Raw genomic sequence first — 13290 nt, 5'->3', positions numbered from 1 at the left:
ATCTTTTCCCCATCAACAAAATATATTTTCAAATTGTAACGATTGATATCGGAAACTGTAGAGTAGCGTTGTTTGAAGGTTTTTCTGGAACAATAGCTTACGAAATAACTATTCGATACTGCTAGAAATAAAAACGCTAATAATAAATGCAACAATAAAAAATATCGAACTTTTGGCGTTTTAACTCTGACAGGGATATTACCACCGGCTAAAATATCAAAACTATGAATATAAACATATGGAAAGTTTTTAAGCATAGAATTTTCACGTATATCTAGACGACTCAATGTACATTTAAAACAACAAAGAATTATGTTAGTTACAAGTAGAAGGAGGATACATTTTATTTCTATGAAAGACAACATGTATTCAAAATCTCCAACGGATGGAATATTAGGAGCACACAAAATTATAGCGTCTTGGGTGTAAAAATGACTAACATCAAACATTATACTCCATATATATTCCTTAGGATAACCACCAATAGCTATATCGATACTTTTATTTTCTAAACCTTCAAATTCGTTTTTTAATTCGTTATCTTCTTTATATATAAACTTCAAATTGAGTTTATCTCCTATTATTGTTAAAATATTTATTTCAATACCTTTTACAATATTATTTTCGTTGTAACTGTACGGTGGAGAGTTGGTATATTTCACTCTTATCGAACAATTTTCAAATTTTTTTGGTATCTTATTATCGAACCAATTGAAGTTTTTTTTAGATTTACCAAATTCACAAGAATCGAGAGTTTGCGCCTGGGCTTCCGATGCGTGAGCACAATGTTTAAAAGGATCCCAAGAGAAAACGATTAATTGAGTTACGTTTCGTGGATTTACTAACAAAATAACGGAATCTATCACGTTTTCGTTTGACAAATATTTCGATATGTTTGATGCTATTAGATGTGGATTATCGAAGATCCTAGTGGAAATTAGCAGAAATTTGGCGTGTGGGTTGAATATTTTTTTCTTCTTCATCGCTGTCAGTTGATTGTTTAAATCTTCTTGTGTTCTAAATTGTACTATATAATTTCTTGACAAATTCAATTTGTTTTGTATTTTAGTAACATTTCTTCCACCAAAATTGATCGTTACAATACCAGCAGTATATATTTGGTTCAAATTTTCAAGTAAAATTAAATCTAAAGTGATCGGAGAAACGATCGTATCCACCATAGGTAAGGAATAAGTGACGGTTTTATAATCGTCGTTAAAAAAATGATTATTTGCTAAAATGACACATCGTGATAATGACAACCGCAGATTTATATCTCTACTAGAGAACGGCATTAACTTAGTATCGGTTTTTATAATAAAAAATATAACGAAGCTATATGTTTTCCACATGGTGACCAATTTTGTTGTGCGACATTATTTTTTTTAAGACAAAAAATTGAATGTCGACCTATGGCATGACCAGAATAATTATTCATTAATTACTTCAAATTATGAATCATTATAGCTATGTGAGAGCTTCACTCGAAATTTGATGTAGATAATAAATATTGATCGTTCAAGTAATTTACAGTTAACCTTCATAGAGCTTTGTGTAATTTACAGTTAACCTTCACAGAGCTTTGTTCAAATAATTTCAATACGAGGTGTAACGAGTAACTTCTGAGAATTCATTAAATAAATTGAATAAAAAAATAAGCAAATTAAGTTTCAAACATAATTTCACAATAACCTCCACTCAACTCTACCAACGTTACACCCACAATTCAACGCTTGCCTCGTAATCGTCTGAAGTTAATCCATCCAAAACCATGATTACAGCTTATTTGAAGTGTGACTTCATTATAAAGAGATGATATCTTAACCGTAGAGTGAATGCAGCATTGTTGAAATTCCTTTTATGCAAAAACTCTTACACAATCAATGTGAATCAGTAGAAGACCATCCACGCAAAGGAGATTCCATTTAGTTACTTCTCACTAATAAAATTTACTAGGCAGCAACGTTACATTTATGGAAAAAGAAAAGGCGAGGCTAGATGCAGAATTTTACACTTAATTCGATGGTAAACAAATATACAGGGTGTCCTATTTAAAAAAACTTCAACATATTTTAGAAATGTGTATCTGTGCAAATATAACAACCTTTATTTATATTCTTTTTTTGTTTATTTTATCTTATGTAAGTTATTGCACTTCCACACACTAATGGGCCACCCCGTAAAGAAGACTGAAGTAATGACATTCAAACAACAAACAATAAACATAGAAAGAAAAAGAGACATGATTAAAACGTTGAGCAGATTAGAATACCTTGAACAAAAAAAGAAAATACAGGCAATGAGTACGCAGAGATTTAAAGATACTTTGAACATATATTACAGCATAAACAATTACCAGATAAATAAAAGAGAAATTTCAAAAAATTCGAATCTCAATGTTATTATTAAGAATTGATCCTTATGCTCAATATTTCTATCAAGTGTCAATTTGAATATTGAATTTTGGAATTTTGAAGTTGATGAATCTAATGTGTTTAAAAGATATATATTAAAGTTATTAAAATTTGGTGTTTAATTTTACCACAATCCCACTACGAAAACGCTTTATATATATATATATATATATATATATATATATATATATATATAAACTAATATATTGGTGAGTGGAGAGGTAAAAAAAAGTAGATAAAAAATTTAAACCATATATATAACATGTTTGTTGAATATATAATATTAAAGTTGACTTACGTTCAATTTGAGGATGAATCCCTAGGTATTTTCTTAAAGAAGTTATAGCAAAAGATTAAGGAGTTGGGTTTCACATTACCTGTGCATGTTGTAATTAATATTAGGTTTGAAATTAATTAAAATTAATTGAAATTGATTTTATCATAAGTAATGCACATATTTTCATAAAATACCATGTGATATATATATATATATATATATATATATATATATATATATATATATATATATATATATATATAAGTATAACAATAATAAAAATTACTTGCATTAATTAGTTAAGAATTGCAGAGTTTAAATTTTAATATTTCTTTTAAAAATCATTTAATTCATCAAATTAAAAAATCAAAATTCAAATTAACGCTTGAAAAAAATATTAAACTTATTGATTCTGGTTGCCTAAAAATCAGTTAGATTATGAAAAACATTGAGTTTTTACAGGTTAAACTAGGTTACGTAGTTGAGAATAACCTTGTATATTGATTGGTTAGATTGTGAATGACATTAAATTTTTATAGGTCAGATCAGGGGTGCTCAAACTTGAACTGCTGGCGATCTACCTCAATATTTTTAGACTACTTACGATCGACTCTGAGAGGCTGCAAGTATGTGTGATGCAGGGTTGTCGTACATACACGATACACCCTACCTACCTAGGTAGGGTGTACCGTAGCATATATAGATATTAGCTTTCTGCACAATGTAGGTACATTATTTTAGTCAAGGTTTGGGTTAGGTTTAGTTAGGTTCTTCTCTACAATATCAATGAATAAACTCATAGTTATTCAAAATTGCGAGTTTATTGGTTGTTACAAAACAAAAGAGTTACATATGGTGTTAAACCTAACTAAAGAGTGGCTTTGGATGTTGAAGCGTGGCACTGCATGTCCTCAGCATACTTTTCATAAGATGGTACGTAACCACTGAGTGCTAATCGCAAGCATGATGACATATGATCGCGATATTTTGACTTAATTATCTTCATTTCAGAAAATGCAGACTCGCACAAGTAAGTTGACCCAAACAATGCTGTCAGTTGAAGGGCGATTTGCCTTAGATTCGGATATTTATCTTCAGATATAAAACACCAGAAATTTGTATCAGATGCTGTAGGTTTGAGATGTATATCTGATATAATCTGCACCAACTCATTTTCAACAGAACATGAGTTCATATTAAACTGACTTGCTATTTCAGTAGCTAATTCCTCAATGTTTTTACATGAAAAAGGATAACTCATAAATGATGCTATATTTTCCAATTTACTGCAATCATAAAAACGCATTTCGAATTGTCCCAAAATATTTGATAATTCAGCTTCATACGTATCATAATTAAACTGAGGAATCCTTGCTTTCAAAGACGGAAAATGTTTCAGATCCTTTCTTTCCAGTTGATCTATCATAAGTTGCAATTTACTGTTGAATGCGTTTACTGCGCTAATCATCTCATTAATAGTTTTTCCTTTACCTTGAAGCTCCAAGTTAACGATGTTTAAGTGCATTGTGATGTCAGTCAAAATTTCAAAATCTGAGTGTCATCACCTCTTTCGTCTAGAAAAGCTGTTATTTCGGGCATTAATTCTTGAAACCTTTGTAGGAACTTTCGGCGACTCAACCACCTGACGTCTGTGTGAAGAACTAAATCAGTGTGTTCAGCTGACTCCCTATCTTCCAACTGCAACTGAAAGAGTCGCCGTTGCAAGCTACGTGCACTGATGGAATTCACAATTTTTGTTGCAATGCCCATAATTTCCTCCGTGTTTAAAACTTTGGAACACAAAACTTGTTGATGTATAATGCAATGGAATGAAAAAAATGAAGGGAATTCTTCATTAGCTCGACACAATGCCACAAAACCGTTTTTGTTTCCAGTCATTGCTGGTGCTCCATCGGTTGTAATGCACACTAATTTATATATTGGTAGCTCGTAGTTTTTTACAAAATTAAAGAAAACTTCATATATATCTTCGCCACGGGTCTTCCCCTTCAGAGGAATGATTGTCAAAAATTATTCCTAAGCCGACATGTCATTGAATACCATCCAAATAAAAATACACAGCTGGGCAGTGTCTGTCATATCGGTGGATTCGTCGAACTGTAAAGAAAAGTATGTACATTCCATGATATCATGTTTTAGTTTATCTGCGATGTCCTGACTCATGACTTCAATACGCCTTGTGACAGTCGGACGAGATAACTGAAGTTCTCTAATAGCAGACATGATTTCTGTTTTATTTTTAAAATCTCCAAATAAAGTCTCACCCGCTTCAATAAATGCTTCCTTCACCACCGATCCATCTTCGAATGGTTTCTTGTGTTTCGCCAATATATGAGATATTTTAAATGACGCGATCGTAGCAGCTTTTGATTGTTTGGCTGGTCTTGTGAACATGGTTTGTTCTTTTTTCAAACAAGATATAAAATCACTTACTTTTCATTTTCTTAATTCACTCTGTGGCGGAAAATCCTTTTGATAGTTTTTATGAACCATTTTATGATGCCTCTCTAAGTTACCATGCTTAGATATTGCAACTGACGCACGACAAATAACACAAATGCACTTATCCTTCACCATACAAAAGAAAAATTCTTCCTCCCAATCCTTATTAAAATGATACGTTTTAGATTTCTTCACTGCACTTATTTTCCACTATTTAATAATAAACTTTGTATCGACGTAGTATCGCTATCAAGTTACAATTCAGAATGACTCCAATTCATGCAGGCGCAACATTTATATCGGTGTGAAAGAAAGTCTCGAATGTTCCCATCAAACGCGCCGCCCGAAACTAGACAGTACAGTCTAGTCTAGAAACAACGCGTCTTTTCTTTGACAAGTGCTGCGCGTTCCTTTGATAAAGCCGCCTTTTGCCGCAAACAGTGTTATTTTATTACGTAATACATTTTTGTAGTTTAGTTACCTACCTACTTATTAAAAATTTTTTTCTTCTCGAGATCTACTCAAAAAGCACTCGCAATCGACTGATCGATCGCGATCGACCGTTTGAGCACCCCTGGGTTAGATCATCATGAGTGAAGTTGAATTTTTATAAGTAAGGTAAGGTTAGTTGGTTGCCAATGGCGTTAAATCAGAATTTTTTTTTCGAAATTTAGAATATATGCTTAGATTACAGATTATTTAAATTCGATTTTTCAATATATATTAATCATTTTGTGCAGAATATGTTGTTTCTAAAAATAGGTGTTTTTTGTAGTTGTTGAATTGGCGAACAGTGGTGGAGCTACAACTTATTTTGAAGTCATTAAAAAATATTTATGCTGCCTGTCGGAAAACAATTCATTACAAAAATCATTACTGAAGATGGCAGTTGCATGGCAAAAACCATGAGTTCACAATAGAAAACTAGCGACTCATATATCCCTGAAAAGACCCGTTAATCAAAGTCAAAATCAATCAAGTTATCAAAGAACATTTTGCCTTTCTTTTTCTGTAGTTACGAGGATCATAAAAATGAATGGAACTCACAATGCCTCACATGATGTACCTATTACTAATGATCGTACCAAATGCCTTAACAGTTGTTTGGACACGAATCTATGTATTTATTATGTATATAATGCTTTAAACAAATAAATGAATATAAAAATCATGAACACTCATTTTTTAATTTTAATTTAAACAAATTTATAGTATAATTAAAAAATTCACGAATCTGACGGACTGCTAACACACATAACAAAAGCTCAATATTTTTGAGAAGTACTTTATTGTTTATTTTTTATATTTCTATTATTATCAAAATTCTAAAATAATCTTTAAAATATCAAAAGAAGCAGTCATTTGCTATAATAATGGTCAGTGTCAATCAAATAGTAGACAGTTTCTAAAAACTTGAACAGAAACCTCCTAAATTTCATCTTATTTATAATAATTATTTTTTAAATGACAAACAAGTGTTTAATCTATCGACATCTCAATTTTTCAAACAACCTGTAATCACTTGATGAAAATACATGCAATTGATCTTGACTCAACACAAACCCAAGTGTATTTCAGCAATTATTAAAGTAAATAACTGAAAGACCATTTATCACGAGAATTCACATTAAATTATCATTCACCACTATATTATAATTTGTAGATATATACAAGGTGTATGCAAAAGGTTAAGACATGGATTAAATAGTAACTTCTGGGATAAAAATTGGTTAATTGAACCCAACTTATTTATATCCATAATAGTCTTGTTAAATTGGTACAAGGCAATGATATTTTTTTTAATAGTTTTACCCAAAAAAGGAGTAGGATGGGATCGAATTTCATCATTTTTGGCAGAAATATAATTTTTAAACAACCATCATAACATATAAATTTGGTGATAAATTTTTAGACGATATGCTGTAAACTTCCAATTTTACTTTAAATTATCATTTTCAATATTTTGGGTGTCGATGTAAAGAAAATTAATTTATATTATTGTTTTTGAGTGCCTCTGAAATGTATAGATTAATTCTATGCAAAAAGTTTAGAGATACTCGCATTTTGGAAGCAGAACAATGAGATTTAGAGTCTTGTACAAAATATCTTTTAGCTATAGATGCAGAGTAGCTGTAAAGCTAAGACGACTCCCCAAACAATCTACAATATACTCTAAATATACTTATTAGTTTTGAATAAGATATTCACCAATCTCTAAATATACTTATTAGTTTTGAATAAGATATTCACCAACAAACTCTATTGTGTTGATTCTTGACATATAGGTAAGTAAAGTTTTCTTTATGTCTAACAATTAAAAGCACCTCTGTTGTCTGGCTGTTTAATTCTTCAATATAATATGCAATAGTTTGTTAGAACAATGGTATTCATGCAAACAATGTCCATCAGATGGATAAATATTGCCAATGGCCTTGGAGAAACAGTACTGGAAGCCTTGTTTAGTCAACTCCCATAAACTTCTATCACTTTGCATTTTAATGATCCCAGGGAGTTAAAGCTAGTCCCATTCACTGCAGATTTTATAGCTGCTATATATTTATATTAACATTTATTGCTATTTATTCCATCAAGTGAAGATACAAACGAATCAACAAAGATCACTTTTGTTACTTCTTTACCCCTTTTAATTTTTTTAATAAAAGAATATGTTACCTTTTGACATTGTTTCTGCAACCCTGCACAATTCACTCCAAGTCAGTGTATGAGCCTTAAGGAAATCACATAGTGAGCCTCTTTCGTGATAAGCAGTAATCAACCAAAATTCCGTTTGCAGATTATCGCCATGTTTTTCAACACCAATATATTGCAAAATATTAGGGTGATCCATATGAGGTAGTTTGAATATATCCTGTTCAGTTAACCATGACTGCTTATCCTAAAATGGAATCCACAATAATACAATATTCATAGAATAATATATTACTAGTAGCTTTTTCCATTACAGTTCAAATAACTAGATGTCTCGATTATTTCTATAAATGTACATTCAGAATCGTTAGTAATAAATGTATTCCTTTGAAATATAATTCTGCAAGAGTGTTAACGTCAAGTTGAATAAGATGATAACATACATTCATCAAAAGATTATTCACATGCTTTGTGAAATCCTTTTTTTTCGGCTAACGGAAGGAACACTTTTTATTATCAGTCTGTTATTGATTCAGCATTACATATTTGTTTGCAAAATGCGTATTAATGTGCTCTAGCATCCGACATAAAGAGGAATACATGGATAAACTTTCAATTTGTTGCTTTAGGTAAGTGTCAAGAAATTTTTATAACTTTATTAATATCTGTTCAAAAAGCACTTACTTGTATGGGAAATATTTTGACAGCTACATCTTCACCTTTAAACTGAGCTTTCCAAACAGCTCCGAAACGTCCCCTGGCTTTTATTTCAATGAGGTTTATGGGTCTATTATCTAAAATGGGCGTTGAAGGGGGCAACGGGTGTGGTTCAGATGTTGGTAACTGTAATTTCAAGAATATAAAAGATTTTTAATAAAAATTGCCAAAAAAAAATTGATGCAAAGGAATCTTTCCTCCATGACACAAGTAATAAATGGATGGAGAATATCACAATTCTGAATTGTATTTCACACAGCAGTAATCACATAGTGATAAGACTTGAGGTCTAAAAAATATTTATTTTCGCCCTGATTAATCATTAAACTCTATAGGCCAACATATAAAATTTTGATTTCACAAATAAAATTTACAAAATATAATCTAAAATGTCTTGTGCGTTGAGTTGTGTTATAGCAACAAGGAATATGTATAAAAATATTTTGTAGGTGGTTAAAAGATATAATCAAAAGTAAAGTTACATTTTAAAATTAAATTTTTTTTTGAAAAATGATGACTAAAGCTCGGATTAAAGAAAAACTGCTTTTTGCCCATTCTTGATGTACCATTTTTATGCTAATAATACATGATATTCATATAACTGTTATTGTGTGTTAAAATCTTAGATTAATAAAAGTAGATTAAGTTTGCAGTATGAGAAAAATTACAAATGGAGCCAGATTTATTAGCCATTTTAAAAACATGCTCCACAAATGATGTAAAAGCAATTATTTTGAATGTATATATTGGTTTTAAATAACAAAGAGTTTTTTGAAATAGAAAATATTGAATATATTTTAGTTTTAAGTTTTTCCAGAAAAAAATTCTGATTGGTTTAAATAAACAATTATTCAATTACCGTCATATCAATATCCCATTGTTAATTCCCTTAATTATTATGGAATTGATTATATTCATCTACATTCTAAGATGTATGCATTTTTCAATAAAGGATATGCCTATACCAGCACCTTTTTCAAAATTTAATTACCAATAAATCCGAGTTTTAGTGATCATCTTTTCATTTATATTTTAAAACTAAAATCTACCTTAAAAAGATAATAGCCACTTACACCCCACTAGTTGAAATCGGCATGAAACAAGAAAATATGTTAATATATTATGTACAATAATTGTATATAAATCTGAGAGGTGTTTATTTAATACATCATTCAATAGGTGACTGACACACAGACACATTGTCAAATGAAGAACCAAGTTTCAAAAGACTATGTGTAAAATATCATGACATTTCGATTAGTCAGAAAAAAGTGACAGCCATTTAAGTGAAGCTACCTTTGTTATTTTCAAAACAATGGATTCAAAATAATTTCGTGTGTTAATTTATCATTGCTTTTTGATAAAAAAATACTGTAGAAACTCAGCAATGTGTTATCCGGTCTTTGCTCCATCCCAAAAAACTATTTGTTATTGATTTGCTGAATTAGAACGTGATCGTATAGGCACCGATGATGATGAACGTTCTGGACGTCCAATTGAGGTGATTACTCCAGGAAACTTGAGATAGCTGAGGCCGTAAAAATATCAGCAGGGAGTGTGTTTACAAGTATGCATGAATATTTGACCATGAGAAACCATTTTTAAAGTGGGTGCCGTGTTTACTCATAGTCGATCAAAAACAACAACGTTTTGATGATTCAGAGCAGTGTTTGGTCATGTTTCCACCTTATAAATAAGATTTCTTGCGTCGATATGTGACAATGGATGAAACATGGATTTTACAAATTTACGAATTCACAAATCCTATAACATACTGTTACTTCTGTTGGAAAGTGGAGTTGTATTGAGGGTTCATCTCAGAATGACAAATAATAAATTGAAAAGTATTTTTTAAAAGCTGTCTGATGATCTCATAAAATCGAGTGTCCATAGAGTTACTTAGGTCAGAAATTTCCTGGTAATAGATCTAGCAGAAACTAATGAATGCAGGTTCTCTGGGAATAGAGATGAAACTATAGTTGATCAAATTTTAGAAAGACTTAACCAAGAAATATATTTAAAACCAACACAAATACTGGACTTTGATATAACACTGGAAAGGAAAATGTTTGTATAAGAATTTATAAGAAGAAAATTGAAAGAAGAGCACTCATGTAGTGTCTTCCTGGGCTAGATCCTATGGAATTATAATGCCACTAGATCCAAAAAGTATGTAAATTAAAGCTATACTTCCTCACTGACTTCCTTATATGGAAACACCTGACCAGAAGTGTAGTAGGAATTCTGTGAAGAGGAGAATGAAACATAAGTTTATCAAGTTCTAGAATGCCTTGCCATTACAAGAAATCTCAAAAAATGTATTGTAGTTCATTAGAACCATGGAACTGAATGGCTAAAGCAGTTCTCATATGGCATAGGGCCTTAATGCTGCAGTGGAATGTAACAAACGTGATTATATATGTATATATCTATTTAGGTAATGTTTCCTTGATTATTTCTGTTCCAAGGCTCTATTAATGTTAACATCTTGTATAAAAATTGTAGGGTCTGAGCAAAATATTTCATCAAGCAACTGATGAAAAACTTTTATGTTTTGTTAACCAGTAATATGGGTAAATAAATGTTATGCAATTAAGGTTAACTTACCCCATGAAAATAGTGTTTATTTCTTCTTGTCCAATAATAAGCAGCTCCTAAAGATAAGGCTAAGATTCCAACAGCTAAACCTATCCAAATACTGTGGTAAAAGTTATAGCCAGCTGCTTCTCGGATCGGAATCGATGCTAAAGTTCAACAATTTGTATTTAGTATGATAAACTAGTTTGGTAAGTAATATAGAAACATTTTCATATAATGTTCATTGAATATTTCTCAAAATACATTAATGAAAAAAAAATTTCAAACTATTTTTCTAAAATATATTCTATACTTGGATTTATTTTTGTTACTTACTACTGGGAGGAGCAGCTTCAGTAGGTTTGGGCTCCCATGAAAAATCACTATTACACATATTCCTTTCGCAACAGCAAAAAAGTAAACTATTTTTCGGAACTAGAGTAGTGTCAACACATCTTGTCTGGTTTACACAGTCTACTCCGTTTAAAAAGCATCCCTGTAAGAAAAAAATTGGGAACTTGAAAAAACAAATGTGGTTAATAGGAAAGCGAATTTTTAATGTAACAGGAATTTATATGATACATTCAGAAAAATCTGTATTTGAGTTAATGAGAAAAACAATAATTGTTTTTATGCATTTGAGCATGGAATTTTAAAATCTTACTAGATTCATAATTGTGGTTAAAGTCTCAAATTACAACTTCACATTATTAGAAGACTATTGAATACATATATTTCAAATTTATGGTTGTGAAGAATAAAGTCAAATGAATTTTGTGTCATCAATAGCTAGATACTGAATAAATTTCAAAAATATTTGGTGATATATTGTTGTCAAACTGTATTTAAATAATCATATTGTAGAATACATTTCTGTATTATAAGCTGTTCTCCTTCGTTTTCCTATTATTTAATGAAATTCTGGTTTACCATTTAAAATAAATTTTTTGTATTATAGTAAAAATATACCTTTAGTTTAACAGTGAAAGTTCCATTTTCTCCAACAGACCAAAGGACATAACAATGGTGTTTTTGATCATCAATGTGACATATTTCTACATCTTGACATCCATTTTTTTCCTTACAAGTACTATTATAATATTCACATTGTATAACTGTTGATTCATTCTGTAATACCGCTCCACCAACGAATATACCTAGAAATATATAAAAACTATAGAGATAAATTATGTAATGATTATTGTGCACATGGATATTGGAAAAATATTGACCTATTTCTCCTAATACATACTATTTATAATAAATTAATTTATCTTCATTAATAAAATAAATCCAATGGATTTAATTTACTGAAGTATGTTATAATACAGATATCTTTGACAGTGAAATCTTTGGAATGCACCACAATATGTACTTTTAATTTTGTAAACTAGACATTTCTAAAGGTTTAAGACAATACTTGTTTTCACAATAAGCATTTGTTTCTGAAGTTTTATAAATATAGAAGATTCATTATAAGAGGGTTGCTATTTAAGTTTTGAAATATAGTAAAACTGATGTTAATGTACATACTCAAAATGTATTGTCATACGAGTGCTATTTGACTTGTTTACAGATACCTGAAACATTCATCTTGGTCAAAAAATAGAACATTTTCGTGCGATAATTTTCTATGACTTTCGACGTGGATTAAACCAACAGTAGTATGCCCATCAACTCACTTCGATTTTGGTGTATTATATGGTCAAAAAGATTTGTTCATATTGTATAACGCATAATTTGACAGTTGTTCAAAAAAACCCCATTTCAATTGGTTGCAAGATATGCTTAAAAATCGCTTCAAAAGACTTCTTTAAGATCGTGACAGGCGAAGAATCATGAATCTATGCATATGAACCCAAAACTAAACAACAATCAACTGTATGGGTCTTTAAAGACCAGCCAGTTTTTTCAGAATAACTGGATGTAAATGCCGCCACTGTTCCATTAGAGCAATGTAGAACAGTCAAATCTGAATAGTACACTAGCATTTGTTTGCTAGAAGTGTTTGAAAATATCAGGGAAATGAAACGCATAAGATGAATCATTCTCCACCATGACAATGCGAGCTCTCACATAGATTTGAATGTTATCGGCCAGTCCTTGTTTGGCACTCAATAATTTCTTATTTCCAATTAAAACTAAATTTAGAGGTCAACGTTGTTCTAATGTTAATGTTCTATCTTAATCGGA

At 30.5% G+C, this 13290-nt stretch overlaps 1 protein-coding gene across 2 annotated transcripts in view; it reads right to left on the bottom strand.

Annotated features, from left to right (window-relative positions):
- Nucleotides 1-13290, bottom strand: part of LOC130901054 (activin receptor type-2A) — a 34152-nt gene that overhangs the window by 19706 nt on the left and 1156 nt on the right. Inside the window, exons 2-7 of one of the 2 annotated variants that reach the window (XM_057812131.1) lie at nucleotides 12067-12254; nucleotides 11434-11593; nucleotides 11128-11264; nucleotides 9570-9599; nucleotides 8488-8646; nucleotides 7828-8050 (exon numbers count right to left, since the gene is read on the bottom strand). In XM_057812131.1, coding sequence (XP_057668114.1) covers nucleotides 7828-8050; nucleotides 8488-8646; nucleotides 9570-9599; nucleotides 11128-11264; nucleotides 11434-11593; nucleotides 12067-12254 — 897 coding nt within the window. The remainder of the gene's footprint in view (nucleotides 1-7827; nucleotides 8051-8487; nucleotides 8647-9569; nucleotides 9600-11127; nucleotides 11265-11433; nucleotides 11594-12066; nucleotides 12255-13290) is intronic. The other variant, XM_057812132.1, reaches the window with a different exon arrangement.

The sequence above is a fragment of the Diorhabda carinulata genome, chromosome X (genome assembly GCF_026250575.1).
Source record: "Diorhabda carinulata isolate Delta chromosome X, icDioCari1.1, whole genome shotgun sequence".
Lineage (NCBI taxonomy): Eukaryota > Metazoa > Arthropoda > Insecta > Coleoptera > Chrysomelidae > Diorhabda > Diorhabda carinulata.
This window is presented reverse-complemented; position numbering and strand designations above follow the sequence as displayed.